The 15,032-nt window shown below is 56.9% G+C and overlaps 5 protein-coding genes across 5 annotated transcripts; 3 read left to right on the top strand and 2 right to left on the bottom strand.

The window, feature by feature from the left end:
* Positions 1-500: 500 nt before the first annotated feature.
* On the bottom strand, positions 501-3,080 carry BU26DRAFT_546336 (WH1-domain-containing protein). The gene is made up of 3 exons (XM_033831835.1): positions 2,648-3,080; positions 842-2,597; positions 501-789 (listed from the first exon to the last, which is right to left on the bottom strand). The coding sequence occupies exons 1-3, from the start codon at positions 2,855-2,857 to the stop codon at positions 761-763; spliced, it is 1,995 nt and encodes a 664-aa protein (XP_033692234.1). The 5' UTR covers positions 2,858-3,080; the 3' UTR covers positions 501-760.
* Positions 3,081-4,183: 1,103 nt separating this feature from the next.
* On the top strand, positions 4,184-6,038 carry BU26DRAFT_558628 (uncharacterized protein; the record flags this gene model as incomplete). Its single annotated transcript, XM_033832591.1, has 4 exons — positions 4,184-4,528; positions 4,579-4,624; positions 4,678-4,907; positions 4,959-6,038. 4 exons carry the CDS (start codon positions 4,184-4,186, stop codon positions 6,036-6,038), a joined length of 1,701 nt encoding a protein of 566 aa, XP_033692233.1.
* A 2,862-nt stretch (positions 6,039-8,900) lies between these two features.
* On the top strand, positions 8,901-11,564 carry BU26DRAFT_527329 (uncharacterized protein; the record flags this gene model as incomplete). The annotated part of the gene is made up of 2 exons (XM_033830766.1): positions 8,901-9,828; positions 9,991-11,564. The coding sequence occupies 2 exons, from the start codon at positions 8,901-8,903 to the stop codon at positions 11,562-11,564; spliced, it is 2,502 nt and encodes an 833-aa protein (XP_033692232.1).
* Positions 11,565-12,038: 474 nt separating this feature from the next.
* Positions 12,039-13,643, bottom strand: BU26DRAFT_38978 (GDSL-like Lipase/Acylhydrolase-like protein). Its single transcript, XM_033822688.1, has one exon. It carries the CDS (start codon positions 13,362-13,364, stop codon positions 12,117-12,119), a length of 1,248 nt encoding a protein of 415 aa, XP_033692231.1. The 5' UTR covers positions 13,365-13,643; the 3' UTR covers positions 12,039-12,116.
* A 773-nt stretch (positions 13,644-14,416) lies between these two features.
* BU26DRAFT_412862 (uncharacterized protein) lies at positions 14,417-14,946 on the top strand (the record flags this gene model as incomplete). Its single annotated transcript, XM_033822992.1, has 2 exons — positions 14,417-14,641; positions 14,740-14,946. 2 exons carry the CDS (start codon positions 14,417-14,419, stop codon positions 14,944-14,946), a joined length of 432 nt encoding a protein of 143 aa, XP_033692230.1.
* Positions 14,947-15,032: the final 86 nt, after the last annotated feature.

Raw genomic sequence — 15,032 nt, 5'->3', positions numbered from 1 at the left:
GAGCCTGTTCGAGCCGGCCAGTGAGAAGTGCAGCGGATGCGTGATCGCACCGAGGCGGAGCAAGGTGGACTCGCAAGCTCCCCCGTAAACGTAAAGTGCAGCCGCAGAAGACTATGAATCCCCGCCCGCATCGATTAGCGGAAGGGTTATCTTGCGGCCGTAGTCAAGCCGCATGGCTGAATAATGTATGGCCAAGAACTGGGAGGCGTAGTAAGCATGGTGGGCACCGCGCCTTGGTGAGCAATTGCCCAGGTGGCTGCGCACGATGATTCTTGTTGCGGAAAGAAATAGATACACGCGAGAGATGAAGGATGCATGCACGACGCATTCACATATCTGTAGCCTTGGCTTGTCTGTGCCTTTGTATGTTAGGTGAGAGTTCGTGCCACGAGCATGGCGGGCCCACGGAAGGCAAGCTGGGGGGGATCTGCACATCTCCACGTGCTTTTCTTGCCGCGCGAAAGCCGTTGCAACTACTCCAGCGACATGCGAGAACAGGGGTACTTTCTGATAGTTGATATTCGCTAAACCAGTATCAATATTCAGTCTTCTGCTAATAATCTCCCTATAACTTTAGGCTCCCTACCATACCGCCGTCAGAGCTCCAACGATTCCACTTGCAAGCGCCCCCTGCCTCGGAAAGATGTATGCAGTCGTAAGCTTGAGTGGCTGCAGGCCGTGGAACGCTTTGTGCTCGCCGTCCTCCATAGTGCCCCGAGGACCTCGGAGGCTGCTGCCTGGGGTTGCTTCAGAGCTTCACTCACCAGTCGTCGTTGTCATCCTCGTCATCTACAGGCGCATTAGCATATTAGCAATCTGCTGGTAAAGGAAAGCCACTTACCGCTATGACTAACTTTAGACTTCCTTGCTGCAAGTGCACTAGCCAATGCGCCAGCCAAACCAGCTTCTGGCGCTGCAGCTGCAGCTCCACCAGCAGCAGTCGGACTCGATGCTGATTCCTGGCCAGGAACCTGGGCCGCGCTCCGATCTCTTTTCTCCGAATCTGACACCTTTCTCAGCCTTGCACCGCCACGAATATCCGCAAGTAGGCCGTCTCGTCCGGCCGGAGCCTTGGGCACACTCGCGTTGGGCATCGGCGGGGGTGGAGGAGGCCCCGAGCCTGACGGCATGGGCGGGGGAGGCGGTGGACCGGAGCCCGGGGGCATTGGAGGTGGAGGAGGTACAGCGCTCGCTGGCATCGGCGGTGGAGGAGGTACGGCGCTCACTGGCATCGGCGGAGGCGGAGGAACAGCCTTAGAAGGCATCGGAGGGGGTGGGGGTGCATTGGTCGACGGAAGGGGCGGTGGTGGCGGCGCATTCGAAGATGGGGGCGGAGGCGGAGGAGGGGCGTTTGTCGATGGTGGAGGAGGGGGTGGAGGAGCTGCAGCTGTTGGCGCCGCTGGCACGGGACGGGAAGCCGAAGGGGGCAGTGGTGGAGGTGCGGGCGGCGCGTTGTTCGTCGGTGGCAGCGGGGGAGGTAGTGGAGCCGCTGCACTCTTTGGGGGCAACGGTGGTGGTGGCGCGGCAGAAATTGGCGGAGTATCTCGCGATGGCGGTGGAGGAGGGACTGGCCCGCGAACCGGAGGAGGTGGTGGACCGGACGGTACCCGGTTTCCTGTAAAAAGGGGCGGCACTCCAAACTTTGTTCCTGCCGGCTTCTCGCCATCCTCTACTGGTGTCTTTGGGGGCCGTGGTGGAGGCACTGGGCCCGGATTTCCTAGAGTGTTGGATGCGGCTCGGGGCCTGGACGGCGGCGCTGGCGGTTCGTGAGCAAACTTGCCTGCATCTGCGATCGGAGGTGGAGCACGGAATCGGTGTACTGGAGGACCTGGAGGAGGTGGCGGTGATGCTTGTCGCGGAGGAGAGGGCGGTGGCGCTGGACTCGCGGATGAGGTTCGATTGATAGCGGGAGCGTCTGTTCGCGTTCTGCGAGCTGGTGGAGGGGCTGGGGGAGGTCCCCTTTTCGAGCCTGAGCTGCCAGTATGCTGGGGGCTAATAGATGCTCTTCCCAGAGGAGCAGCAGGTGGCGGTGGAGGCGGGGCTCGCGCCTTCTTCTCACTGTTGTCTGCCTGTATCTTCTCCTCGATCTTGCGCTGCTCGATGTACAGCTTGATGAAGTCGGCGTTCTCTTCGATCTGATCTTCGGTGATGCCCATAGCCAGCAGTTCTTTCAGCAGGGGCTGCCAAGAAGGATCCGTGGTATCAATTGCCGAGTTTCGTGTACTGGACGCGTTGGAATGGCTATGCTGCGAAGGGGAGGTTACGCTCGGCGGGATGATAGACTGCGGCTGTTGTTGATGGTGAGAGTGCCTGTGCCCAAAGAGACCGCCTAAAAGGCCATGGCCATGGCTTTTAGTGCCATTCGTAGCAATTCCCTCTCCCATACGTGCCGTGAAGGGCTTGTTCCTGGTGTTCTTGTGGGCATTCTTCTCGCGATCGTCCATCTTCTTCTTGAACGTCTTCGCCTCCTTCTCGTCAGCGAATGAGAGCGCCGCCAGACAGTCCTCCAACTCAAATGTATGGAAGAATACGCGGTCCTGGTTGTACTGGAAGGTATCATAGATTTCCTGGTCCCATATCACGCCGCGATTGGTCGGCTGGATCCGGTCAGCTCTGCATCCACTTAGACGGTCCTATATGCACTTACCGAGACATCGACGAGCTTGATCCAGAATGTATTGCCCACCAGGTCATTCGCCAGAACGGCGGCGCCCTGGAGCCCTGTGTAGGTCCATCGGTGCCTGTCGGGGTAGGCAATGTAGAGTTTGGCGACGGCGACGGCGTGGATCTTGTTGTTGGACTTGGGCACCGTGCGCTTTACCGTCTGCTTGTCCTCGTCGGAGAGGATGGAAGGCATCGTGTGAGCGCCTGGGGAGCCCGGCCAGGAGTCGGGGGAGGAGTCGGTGTGATGCAGTCGGGCTTTGACGAAGCTCAGCGGGGTGGTGTTCGCTCGCTGGTTAGGCAGCACATGGAGGCAGCGCTGCGCAATCCAGGACAATCAGTCGTCCGGCAATAGTAAGCGCGAGCGGGCCACGCCAGCTACAGTCGCCACGGTGTGGAAGAATGGATGTTGGGGGTGCAGTCAAAGGGAGACGTCAGAAAGGGAACGCTGCTGCGGCTCACGCCGTACCCGGCAATCTGGGCCGCTACGAAGCGCCAAGACGACTCACACACGACATTCACTGCCAACCCCCACACATACACAAGCAGTCAGGGAGCCAGGCGCGTGGCCTTTTTCCACGATGCTCGCTTGTGGGGCTATTCGGTATACGAATGTGGATATCCTACGCTTCACTCACTATCCGACTTTCCGGCCTTGCTCGCGTTTCTCACTGCTCTTTCAGGAAAAACGGGCACTCTACCGGTGATTGTAGTACCGCCTACATTGAAATTGTGATTTGGCAGGCCACCTCTTCTTCTCCGACTTGACTCATCTTTCGGTTCGGTCCCGGTTCCCGTGTTGACCGTAGTAAACCCCTGATTCGGGTGGACTTACGGAATCAACATACTCGCCACTCTGACGAAGCGAAAGCCACCGAACCTTACGAGGACACGGACACACTCGCGGGCATGTACCTTCTTCCAGCTGAAGAGATGCTATGCTTAGCTACCCATCTGCGCTCGTTGAGTCCCCTCGAGACGTAGGATGTAGTCCTCGGCACTCGCACATTTACCACGGCGGTATCGCTAGTCCGGACGTATCGATTTGAGTGGAAGTTTGCAGATCTCTTCTTGAGGTAGTAAGTAATCTTTGAAAATTTCCCATCTCTTGCTCTTGTCTACCTTCGTGCGTTGAGCATCTAGAATTTATCCCAAGAGGACGGATACATGAACCAACCTGACCCGTGAAATTGCTTGACTGCTGCTGGCCGTTTACATGATGTAACGGTAGGAATGATAGAACTTACCTCCGATGAGGGCGCACTTGTTGCCTAATATTCCGCTTCCACAGAAGCACGCCAAGCATGGCTTCGTGTTCGTACTCCTCGCATGCAGATCTCTAGTCGGCGCATCGGAGAACCGCCCTAGACTAGTACCTTTACTGGTTGGTGCGGCATTGGGTGCGGCTGAGCAATGCTTCCAGGCTCCAACAATTCGCTTCACAACATCAAGTCTGAGCTGAATGAAGCGGCGGAAATAAAACAACACGGATCCTCTGCTTATTATGGATTCAGGAAGCATCATGTGCGAAGACGATTTATTCGAAGGCTGGCTGTCGGTCCCTTCCATGGAATGTTTGTTGGACTACCAAACCCAGACTCAGCTTGAAGATGCATCCCATCTTGCTATGGAGCCGGGAATCCAACAGAGCAACAATAGAGACCAGACGAATTTACGTATGGGAGTCGGAGAAGTCGATCAATCGTATGGGTCGTATTCCATGGGCGCCAATAGCGAATACCCACTCATCGCTGCATCCGCGCAGTCGAAGCCCGATGCTTCCGCCGCCAATTGCGCCGCACGAAAGAGACGTGGCCACACCAAATCACGTCTCGGCTGCTTGGGATGCAAGAAGAGAAAGATCAAGGTGAGTTTGATACCTGTTAGCTGCGTCCGAACGACTGCTTAGTACCCCAGTGCCAAGAGACATGGCCATCTTGCGCCAATTGCATCAAGCGTGGATGTAGGTGTCATGCTCCCCACACGAATGGCTTGAGACTAATTCATAGCTGATAGGTGCTTGTAGCTATCCAACGGTCTTCAAGTATACACAGCATGATCGTATCGTTTCCGACGCACTCGGCGACCCTCGTCCGATCGTCCGACTCTCCGACACTCCAAAGCCGCCAACCTACAATGCCAACGATATGCGTCTTTTCCATCATTTTCTCGTGACTGCGCATCCAAATATACCTGCAGAGTATGAGGAGGTCTGGGTCCGGGAGGTGCCTGCCGTCTCTCATTATGTAACATACTTCCCTTCTAGAAGAACTATCCAGAATGCTGACGACCTTTAGCACGAGTACTTGATGCATGCCATCCTTGCCATAGCGGGATCTCATCTTGATCTCCATATCGACAATCCCACAACAAGTCCGGCCCTCAAACACAGGCAGAAAGCAATAAAGGGGCTCGAAGAAGCATTTACTCGGTGGCCACCGAAAGCCCATGAAGCACACGTTATGCTGGCAACTTCTTATCTACTCGCATTCCAGTCAGCTTATATTCCTGATGGTTTCTTGGACCATGTCCTGTCGCTGAGGGGATGTGCTTTTCTATCGCAAACCATTCTCAGTCATCAGCTAGAGGGAGTCTTTTCTATCGAGCCCAACATGCATGGAGCATGTGCCGAGTGGAAAATGGAGAACTTCCCGGCTCTCGACCAGCAGCTCGCCAGCGATGGGCTACATTCCATATCCCGAATCGCACTTCGTCTAGCAACGTATAGCACACACAAGATCGAAAGAGCACTCATCACCCAATTAGCCGAGTGCATCCGTCCGCTTTTAGTCCCACTTGGCCGACCCGGACTATCGCCATCGTCTGCACCGGCTGTCACGGCGGGATCTGACATGCTTGCGGCTGCTTTTCTCGGAAAACCATTCGAGGACCTTCTTCTACGCTCCGAACCAGCCGTACAGTTCGAGGAGATTTCGTGGGACACGATCACAGAGGTCCCTCCAGACCGTAAGCCCGAGCCCTTGAGCTCCTTCAACGCCCTAATTGCCAGCGCCGTTATCATCTCCACATGGCCACATGAAGAGGTTCTACGGTTGTTCTCGCCATCCAATGTCCTCGGCAGCATTGTCCTGGCGCATTTTTGCTGCGTCCGATTCGTCATCGCGCCACTATCTGTTCCCGAACCTGTGAAGCGAGCTCCCATGAAGGCATTGGTGGAGTGGATGGAGAAGATTCTCGATGCCGTGGAGGATGACGATGAGGTACAATGGACAAAGTATGTGGAGTGGCCTCAGAAGATCTTGACAACTATACGATATTGTCTCAACCAAAAACGGAATCTCACATTTGGGGATCTTCATGACATTCTGATCAATGACCCCGCGGTGTTCAGGGAGGGACGGCTGAAGGAGTTATGATGGTGAGCCTGCATATCTACTCGGCATATCTGCTCGGCTGCTGTACGGGTTCCAGTTGTGGAGCCTTCTGATTGTGTTATTTTGATCTTTTACCGTAGACCGAGATTGCTTTAACTCTTATAGAGCTACACACTCCACGGGGAGGGACAACGCACTTCACGGTTAAGCACCAATCTCCGCTTTATGGCCATTCCTTGACTATCTTCTCGCTTCTGCATCCACTTCTAAAAACAACATCCCCTCTTCCCAAAGATCTCCCGTTCGTTCCTGGGAATCAGATTTACGAACTCCCGATCTCGCGATTCACACGTGCGAGTGAGCTAAGCTTACGATGCCCGCCGGGCCTTGCCGAACACGGTGAGCATATATTGCCTTGTGCATCCAAGCGAGCACGCCGTTTCGTTGCACAGCATAGCTCTATTTTGAACACCACTTTTCATTCGACCGGTGTTTCGAAACGAAAATTTGGCCGATATGCGGGTCAGATGGAAGGTGCCGTGGGCATACTTGTAATTTGCATTGGGCTTGAAGCGCGAGAAGGAGGACGCAATGGCCGCTGAAGCTGGATTGCTCCTTAAAAGTGCTACACTATTGAAAGGAGGATATTGCTGTCTAAAAGGGGCTCGGTACTTCGATCCGGCCTTCTTTTTGAGAGTGCACTTCCCAATATGGACAATGAGCGTCTATCTACTCCTCTCTGGCGCTTGGAAGCAGACCGTTCTCTGCACGACCCTTCCATGCACTCCTCGTTACGCCCGTCGTACGTTCCTTCTGCAATAAACCCACGCATACGGTAACTCTGAACAGCAACACACAAACACAGGGCCTAAGCGCTCGGCATTCATCACTGCACCCTGAAGCAGCACATAAACGCCGCTGCAGGAACCCTCTCCGAACGTTCAGTTAGAGTTGCAGCCACCAACACATGTCTCCAGCGCGTAATGGAAAGCGTGCCTGGATGCCGATGATCCGGGGGGAAGCGCGTCGAAGGTGCCGTGGTTGCGCGCTTTGGCAGGGCTGGCGGGTATGCAGGGTGTGGTCTGAATTCGGGCCGCTGGGCGCCTAAATGGTTGCGTCAATGGAGCGAGTGTTTGTTTGTTTAGGGGCGCAGGTTTGTGAGAGGCCCATTTGGAGACCGCTGTGGTTGTGATGGGGCTGTTGGGGCGCAGAGGACAAGGCCTCGAAACGGGCCTGGGAACAGCAGTCGCCGAATGTAACGCCGTCTGAGATAGCTGGAGCACAGAGCGGGAAGTCGGGATAGTGCCGTTTTCAAGCCAATGGGGCACTCCTGGCTGTCAGCTGGCGCATGCGTACTCTATGCTGTCATCACTGCTACTCAGTCGTTCAGTCCCTTCGCAAGCCATCACCTCTATGAGATGGCGCAAAGAGCAATTCATGCTCGAAGTGGCATTCTCAGCACCTGAGTGTCTGGATCCCAGAGTCCACGATAGAAGACAGAAGGTGGATCGAAGCTTTGGCCCAACCACGGTCGTCGGATCCCGCCGTCGAAGCTTGTAGTACGGCTAGTCCTGTTTCGGATAGCCAGCGCTTACAAGACGCTCGCCATCCAGTCAAAGCGCCCTCTCCACCTCGCCGCACCCCGCTCGTCGTCTCTTCCCATGCATTTCCTGCATGTTCCGTTCGCCTGTGCGACGCGAGTACCCGTGTCCAATTCGCTGGCTCAAGTGAATCATGCGAACCAGCACAAGCCAGATGAAGAAAGTCACACACTGCGCTTTTGCCGACCAAGATACCTCTGCCCGCCCTCATTCGCCTCCCCTCCCACAATGTGGCTTACTCGCTCGTGTCGCGTCCCCGTCCAGCCCGCCTTCGCGAGAATGAGGATCGAGTGCCGACTTGCGTCAGCGCAGCTTCAATCTGCGCTGTCTGACATCAGACGACGAGATCAGGCTGAGAACAGGAGGCTGGAGATTGCGCGATGCTGTGCCACTTCGCAACGACTTTAGAGATCTCCAAAGAGCTAAAGGAAGCTCGGCACAAGCGGGATGCGAATCCCTCCGCTGCAATCCTCGACGCCTCCCGCTTAGCGTTAACCCACTCTAGGTCATGCTGCCCTGGCGTCCGCTTCCTTCCAATTGGCAAGGTCTGGATTTTGCCACTCACAGCTCACGACCTGCATGCTGCTCGCAGTGGTGATGCCCTGCGAGCCTGGGATAGATGACCAACAAGCCGCGAAGCGAGCAGGGTCCGTGATAGAGGGCTCCCATTTCGTCAATTCCCTTTACGGGCCCCCTGCCAGCATCGCTATCACATCTTGGCCCAATAGCGTGGGACGGCGTGCGGTGTGAGCGGTTGAATGCCAGATCCCGTTGGTTGACTAGACGGGACCACCCTGGACCCTGCTCTCACCCTTCTCCACTTCCGCAAGGGACATAAGGAACCCTACGGCACCGGCTTCCGTCCGACATCTGACCTCTCGAGCTCAAGCGCTATCGTCCTTATTCTCACATCTACTTCTCTTCGTCCTGCGTTTTGCGACAGCATTCGTTACCGGGCATCTTTATTCACGAGTAGAGCTGGATCTCCGCCTTTGCACCTGAACCCGAGTCAACAAGGAAAATCTGCGATTAGCGAGTGGTCCGCGACATATCGTGACCGAATCGAGTCCCCGCTGCATTTTCACACCGCATTATCACAGCCCACCAAAAATTCGCCCTCGTATCCGATGTAGAGAAGGTTTCTTGGCCGTCTTATAAGCGATTGCTCCCCGGATTCCAGCATCCAACGGCTCAGGCCAGCCCCCAGCACCGGGTCGCGCTTCTGCTGGCAGAAGTGTTCCACCAACGTCCCACGTCCATTCCCCGTCGTCGGTCGCAAATACTTTGATTCCTGGACTTCGACATGCCAGCAGTTCCGGAGACACTGGTGCAACGGGCGGGGGTGGCGGCGCTGGAGCACTTCGAATCAGCGATATCGCTTGCCGAGCGCGAGGTGATGGACGCAGTATCAACGCTTGTGCGACGGATAAACATACCAGTTAATGACACGAGTCCGCCTGGATTAATCGAAGCCAACACGCGGGACCCGTGGAACAAGAGCGGCAAATATGCATTGGCCTACGTCTACTTCTGCATACCGCTGCTCGTTGTCGCAGGCCTGTCGCGGTACTATCACCTGTTCACGGATAAGGTCCGGACCGCACTACGCCAAGAAGAGGTACTGAAGTCCTCGAAAACATCTTCCCCAGACACAGATTACGAACTGTCGGTCCTTGATACTGACAAGTCTACCATGAAGTTCTTCCCGCGGGAAGGCGCGCTACCTAGCCCGCCGAAATCGCAGTCGAGCGTTTCCTCTGTAGCGCCCGTCAACAATTGCGTGGCGTTCTTCCGGTTCATCTTCTACCGACCGCTTCGAGAAGTCCATCTCCGGAAAGGATGGAGACCCCTGGTTTTCCCTGCCCCGGCCGCCATCGTCATCGTGCTAGCTGCCACAGTTTTGGGGATGCTGTATTGCTTCCTTCCGCAGCCGCTCTTCTGGCAAAGCATCGCTTTTGGGTCGCCTCCCGTCGCTGTTAGGTCCGGTATGATGGCTGTAGCGCTGCTACCCTGGATCGTCGGACTCTCCATGAAGGCGAATCTCATCACCCTAATAACGGGCATCGGCCACGAGCGCCTAAACGTGTTGCATCGATGGGCGGCGTATTTGTGTCTCGTCCTGAGCATCATCCATACAGTGCCTTTCTACATTACTCCGGTTTGGGAAAAGGGGGCTCGGCATGTCTTTCAGTCCTTCTTCAGTACCGCCGGATTCTATCCCTATGGCACTGGTACGTATTCAGCATCTTCTTTAATGCATCTTGCGGCGGGTCTTTCTCAAGAAAGTGCAATATCGCTGGGTAGCCTAGCGAAGCCCGCGGTATTGGCTAGTGCACTTCAAGGGGACCTAGCATCTGGATCTGCCAATTGTACTGTTTGCTAACGAGAACCAGGAATCGCCGCGCTTGTCCCGCTCTGCTTCCTCTGTGTGCACTCTCTCGAACCTCTGCGCCATTGGATGTACGAACTCTTCGTCACGCTCCACGTCCCCGTAGCCATAGTCTTCCTTGGAATGATGTTCTGGCATTGCCACAACTACCTCACCTCGTGGGACTACCTATTCGCGACCCTCGGTATCTGGCTAGTGTCATATGTTATGCGCGTTTTCTACCTGAACTGGGCAAACCCCTTCCGGATGTCTTGGCTGATCGGGGACGAGGCCGCTGTAACCATCATGCCAGAAAATGCAATCAAGATCACCATCCCGACTCAGATGAAGTGGAGACCTGGACAGTACGTCTATCTACGGATGCCCGGCATTTCTGTCTTCGAGAACCACCCCTTTACCATCGCATCACTATGCAGCGACGACTTCCCTTCGGAGTATGGCGAAGGCTACCGAGACATGGTTCTCGTCTTCCGGCCTTTTGGCGGCTTTACCAAGAAAGTTCTCCGGAGCGCTGTTGAGCACGGACCCTGGCATACATATCGGGCCTTCATAGACGGCCCGTATGGCGGCATGCAACGACGCCTCGAAGCCTTCGACGACGTTGTCTTGATCGCTGGCGGCAGCGGCATTACCGCTATCGTCTCCCAGCTGCTCTCCCTCATCAAGAAGATGCGTGACGGCAAAGCAGTAACGCGGAAAGTGCACGTCATCTGGGCACTCAAACGTCCCGAAACGATGGAATGGTTTAAAGAAGAACTGCGCATCTGCCGCGAATACGCCCCCCCAGAATCCGTCGAATGCCAATTCTACATCACCACGGCAAAGCGCAACGCAGGCGGCCGCCTCGTCAGCGCAAAAACCCCCACCCGCCCCGTCTCCCTCTACTTCCACGACAAAGTCAACGACGCTTTCCAAAACATCGCCGACCACCGCGCCTCGGGCCTCTCCGGCATCTCGTCAAAGCGGCACTCAGCCCTCATCCGTGAAGAAGCTGCCGGCGATCCCGAGAAAGAGAAGGAACTCCGGCGCGAAAACGAAGATTCCATCACCGCCCTTCCGCAAGCCCACCTCCTCCCCGTAAACCGCAACCACCTCACCCCCTCAAACTCAAACCCGGACCTCATCTCCCCCGAGCCCCGCTCTATCGCCGCCCGCCGCCAAGACCGCAATCTCTCCCTCGACATCACGCAAGCCATCGAGTCCGGCACCGGCGCCGTCGACCCGTCCATTCTCATTTCCTCGCCTGCCTCCGCACATCCCAGCAACCCTGTTCAGGGCTTCGACTTCGGCTTCCCGTCCACGCCCACCGAGTTCCAGAAGAACCTCATGCGGTTTGCCTTCCTGCCGGCCGCGGTCAAGAAGAAGGACGGCTGGAGCACCGAGTACGGACGGCCGGATCTGAAGTATATGCTGCGCGAGCTGGGCAAGGGGTTTGGAAGGCGCACGTGTGTGTTTGTGTGTGGGCCGCCGGGGATGCGCGTTGCGGTGTCTGAGACGGTGGCGGAGCTGCAGAGGAGTGTATGGAATGACAGCGGGCGGGATGAGATTTTCATGCATACGGAGAATTATGCGCTGTAAGTGGGTGTGGACGAAAGGCTCCTGCTTGCTTACCTACCTCCTGCTCTCTTCGGTCTCTATCGTTTCGGTTCGGTTGTGCATAGCGTGGTTTTGGTCGGTTGGATAGGAGTTATGCTCCTCCTCCTTTTTTTCGGTCGTATATATACCCCCCCTCTCGCACCTTCATTTCTTTCTTTGTAATCATGTCGGGCTTTTGTATGATAACGGCCCCCTTTCTTTTCTATTTATTTGTTAATATTTCTTTTAAGGAAGAACGGGGGGAGGGAGGGAGGATACCCACGCACCTATACTATGAGCGGAAGCGGAAGCGCAGACTCTCCTCTGCACGAAAAGGAGTAGACGATAATGTAAAGTGTGAACTGAGTCTTTGGTCATTGAGTAATAGGTTTGTGTGAAACTATATGTGCAAGTCGAAGTATAAGGTATATACAAATGAACAACACAGCATGCCTCGTCTCTAAGCTAGAGGCCTTGGTGCCATACGCACACTAGAGTTGCACCGCATTCGCCACTACATCTTCCCCCGTCCAAAAACCCCAGTCGGCATTCACTTCAATACCGCACCTCATCATTCCAATACAGCGTCTCATGCTGGACCTCGGGCCCCGTAGCGGCAAACTCCCAGCCAAACTTCAGCCGAATGTACTGCATGACATGGCTCGCGATCTTAACATGGCCGACATCCGTCGGATGCCACTGGGGCCCGATATCATTATGCTGTAGGATACCCGTGCTGTTGAAGTAGTGCACATAGCCGTCGCTCTCGAACGCCTTGTACACGGCGTAGACCTCGTCCGTATACGCGCCCGTCTGCACGAAGCTGTTGCCGACGGCGGAGAAGCCGTTCCACAGGCTCATGAGGACGATCTGCGCCTTGGGGTACACGGCGTGCACCTCGGGGATGAAGTCGAGATACGAGCGCAGGTACTGGTCGCGGGTGACGGGGGGTTCAGCGCCGTTGGCGGTGTTGTTGTCGTTGGTGCCGATGTTGATGATAACGATGTCGGCGGGGGGGTGGGCGGCGAAGTCCCATTTGGGCGGGTCGGCGGCGCCCCAGATCTGGTAGGCGCGCGGGGAGGTGTCGGGCGTGCGGTGCCACTGGTATTCCTGGCCACGCGGGTTGCCCCAGCAGTCTGCGTCGTGCAGGCAGATGCCCGGGTAGGCGGTGATACTGAACTCGACGTTGCCGAAGCCGGCGCCGATGTTGTAGCCGAAGCCGGAGAAGGCTTCGTAGGTGGCCGAGTAGCCCGAGGTGAGGCTGTCGCCGATGAATTCGATGGTTTTGCTGTAGGGTGGGATCTTGATGAGTTTGGAGGAGGTGCTGAGGTGGACGGCGGCGATCTGCACGCCGTAGGCCCAGTTTGTGACGCGGAGTTCGAAAGTGAGCGGGAACTGCCAGGGCTGCGTGAGGTTGAGGCCGGGGGTGGAGGGAGAGACGAATTGGTGGGTTGCGCCGGCGGTGACGTTGCTCATATGCCAGTCGAGGCCTCCTAGGCGGTATGCGACCAGGACGCCTTGGCTCGTGAGGTTGCCAAAGGTTATGGCGACGTTTTGGCCCTCGAAGCCGAATTTGAGCCCTGGTGCTGCCCACCACGAGACATGCTTGCTGTCCCAGCGGCCCTTGTAGGCGAGCTCGGTCGCATTCGGCCCGTACGTCTTCCAGCCCGTCGAGTTGGCGGTTATTGGGGCGACTCTGGTGTCTATGAAGTGGGTTTCGCGTTCCTGGCCGTTTTGGAATATTGTCGAGGTTGAAAGAGTGACGAGCGAGGCGAGCCCGCAGAGGGTTGAAAGGAGCCTCATCCCGGGCGCAGTTGATGCCGACGAGACTCAATTGAGAACTGGAAGAAGAGAACGGAGGCCATTGAGATATATAGACGAAATAGAAGACGTAGACTTAGGCTCATGGTGAATTAACGCTCTCAATTCAATTCCGGGGCTTTTCTGCGCCGCGGGCCGGGACAGCGTCTAGTGCCTGGTAGTTAATATCGATCTAGCATTAGTCCATCTCTCCGCACTCTATTTGTCCACGAACAGAAGAGGCCTTCGTCTTCTTTCTCTTTTTCTTCTTCCCTCGATGGAGCTACGCGTCGGAGGCAGACGGTGAGGACCGACATGCACGGCGGATAAGTCAGCAGTGCGGCACCGCGAGGTGCAGGACTGCCACCTTCTGTTTTCGGACACTGCCCCTCCATGAGCTGGTGGGGCAGTCACTTCACCTCGCGCTGCAAGCTTATACGCCCCTGTTCCTGAGCGTGGTGGATGCGCGAGAGGGTGTGGACGGAGACGCAATTCCGCGCCTGAACGGGAGCCGTGGCCTGGGGGAGGCGCAGATTAGTAGCACAAAAGGAAGCAACAGAGCTATAGCGGCGCGTGGTATAGGGTTGCGGAGCGGTGCGGTGAGCAGAAACGCGCGGGTGCAGCGGGCGGCCGGCGGTGTCGACGGCAGGTTGTGATGCGCGCTGCATCCTCACGCTCGCTGCTCGCGCCCGCAGCGGCGATGCAGCAAACAGGCAGCCAGGCAGCGAGGCATAGGGCTGCATCGCGAGCAGCAGCAGCGGCGGCGGCGGGCAGCGGCATGCGCGAGTCGTTGCTTGTTTGAGGTGCGCAACGGGCGCTGCACCACATTTCTTTTGCGCGCCTTGGCCCGCACTCCCACACGCGCGCCATCGCCCGTCTCGTCTGTCTGCAGGCGTCCAGCTTCGTGCAACTTTATATCCGCCCGCCCTCCCCAATCCAGTGCCCCCATCGTCACCGCCAGAGCAGCCGCCAGAGACACGGCGCGCTCCTTTTGTCTTGAGCCCGGGGCCATGCGCATCGTGTCCCTGGTCCGACCATGTTGTTAAGATAGTGTGATGTCCTCGTCCATCCCCGACTCTCAACTGGGCCTCACGCAGAGCGAAGTCCAGCTCCTCCGCCAGCACCAGCAGATCGCCCTCTCGCACGCCGGAAGCTCCTCGTCGCGCGCCGCCTCGCACGCCTCGTCCCAGGGCCGTCTCCTGCTGGATCCCTCCAGCCTGCAGGCGCTGAGCGCCCACTTCGACCGTCTCATGTACTCCATCCAGCAGCGATGGCAATATGTGAGTGCCACCGCCGCCCACCGCGCATGCCCGAGCTGCAGCAGCACAGCTGGCTCTCGATGCGACCGAGCCCTGGTGCTAACATTGGCCCCGCCCAGCTCTCGCAGCAGACGCAGACGGCCACCCAGATCCAATACGACCGCGCCGGCAACGCGATCCAGATGGCCGACGCCGAAATCGCCCGCTTCCGCGCCATCCTGCGCGAAATCGACGAGCTGCAGGTCGAGTTCGACAAGGTGCGCCGCATTGGCGAGATCGTCAAGGGCTTCAAGGCGCGCGTCGAGCAACTGGAGCGCCGCATCTGAGAGCGCCCGTCGGCATCCACCCACCTATCGGCCAGCAACACGTCCACACCACACCACGTTCCTTTTGCAGAGACTGACGATTAACG

Source organism: Trematosphaeria pertusa (assembly GCF_010094035.1).
Source record: "Trematosphaeria pertusa strain CBS 122368 unplaced genomic scaffold BU26scaffold_1, whole genome shotgun sequence".
Lineage (NCBI taxonomy): Eukaryota > Fungi > Ascomycota > Dothideomycetes > Pleosporales > Trematosphaeriaceae > Trematosphaeria > Trematosphaeria pertusa.
The sequence above is the reverse complement of the archived record's forward strand: the minus strand, read 5'-3'. Positions and strand labels throughout refer to the sequence as shown.

Bases quoted from the DNA above. Each gene is read 5' to 3' on its own strand.
- BU26DRAFT_546336 (XM_033831835.1), bottom strand. From the start codon at position 2,857: ATGCCTTCCATCCTCTCCGACGAGGACAAGCAGACGGTAAAGCGCACG. The intron at 2,598-2,647 runs GTAAGTGCATAT...GACCGGATCCAG, and splicing joins TCAAGCTCGTCGATGTCTCG to CCGACCAATCGCGGCGTGAT. The intron at 790-841 runs GTAAGTGGCTTT...ATGCGCCTGTAG, and splicing joins GTCTAAAGTTAGTCATAGCG to ATGACGAGGATGACAACGAC.
- BU26DRAFT_38978 (XM_033822688.1), bottom strand. From the start codon at position 13,364: ATGAGGCTCCTTTCAACCCTCTGCGGGCTCGCCTCGCTCGTCACTCTT.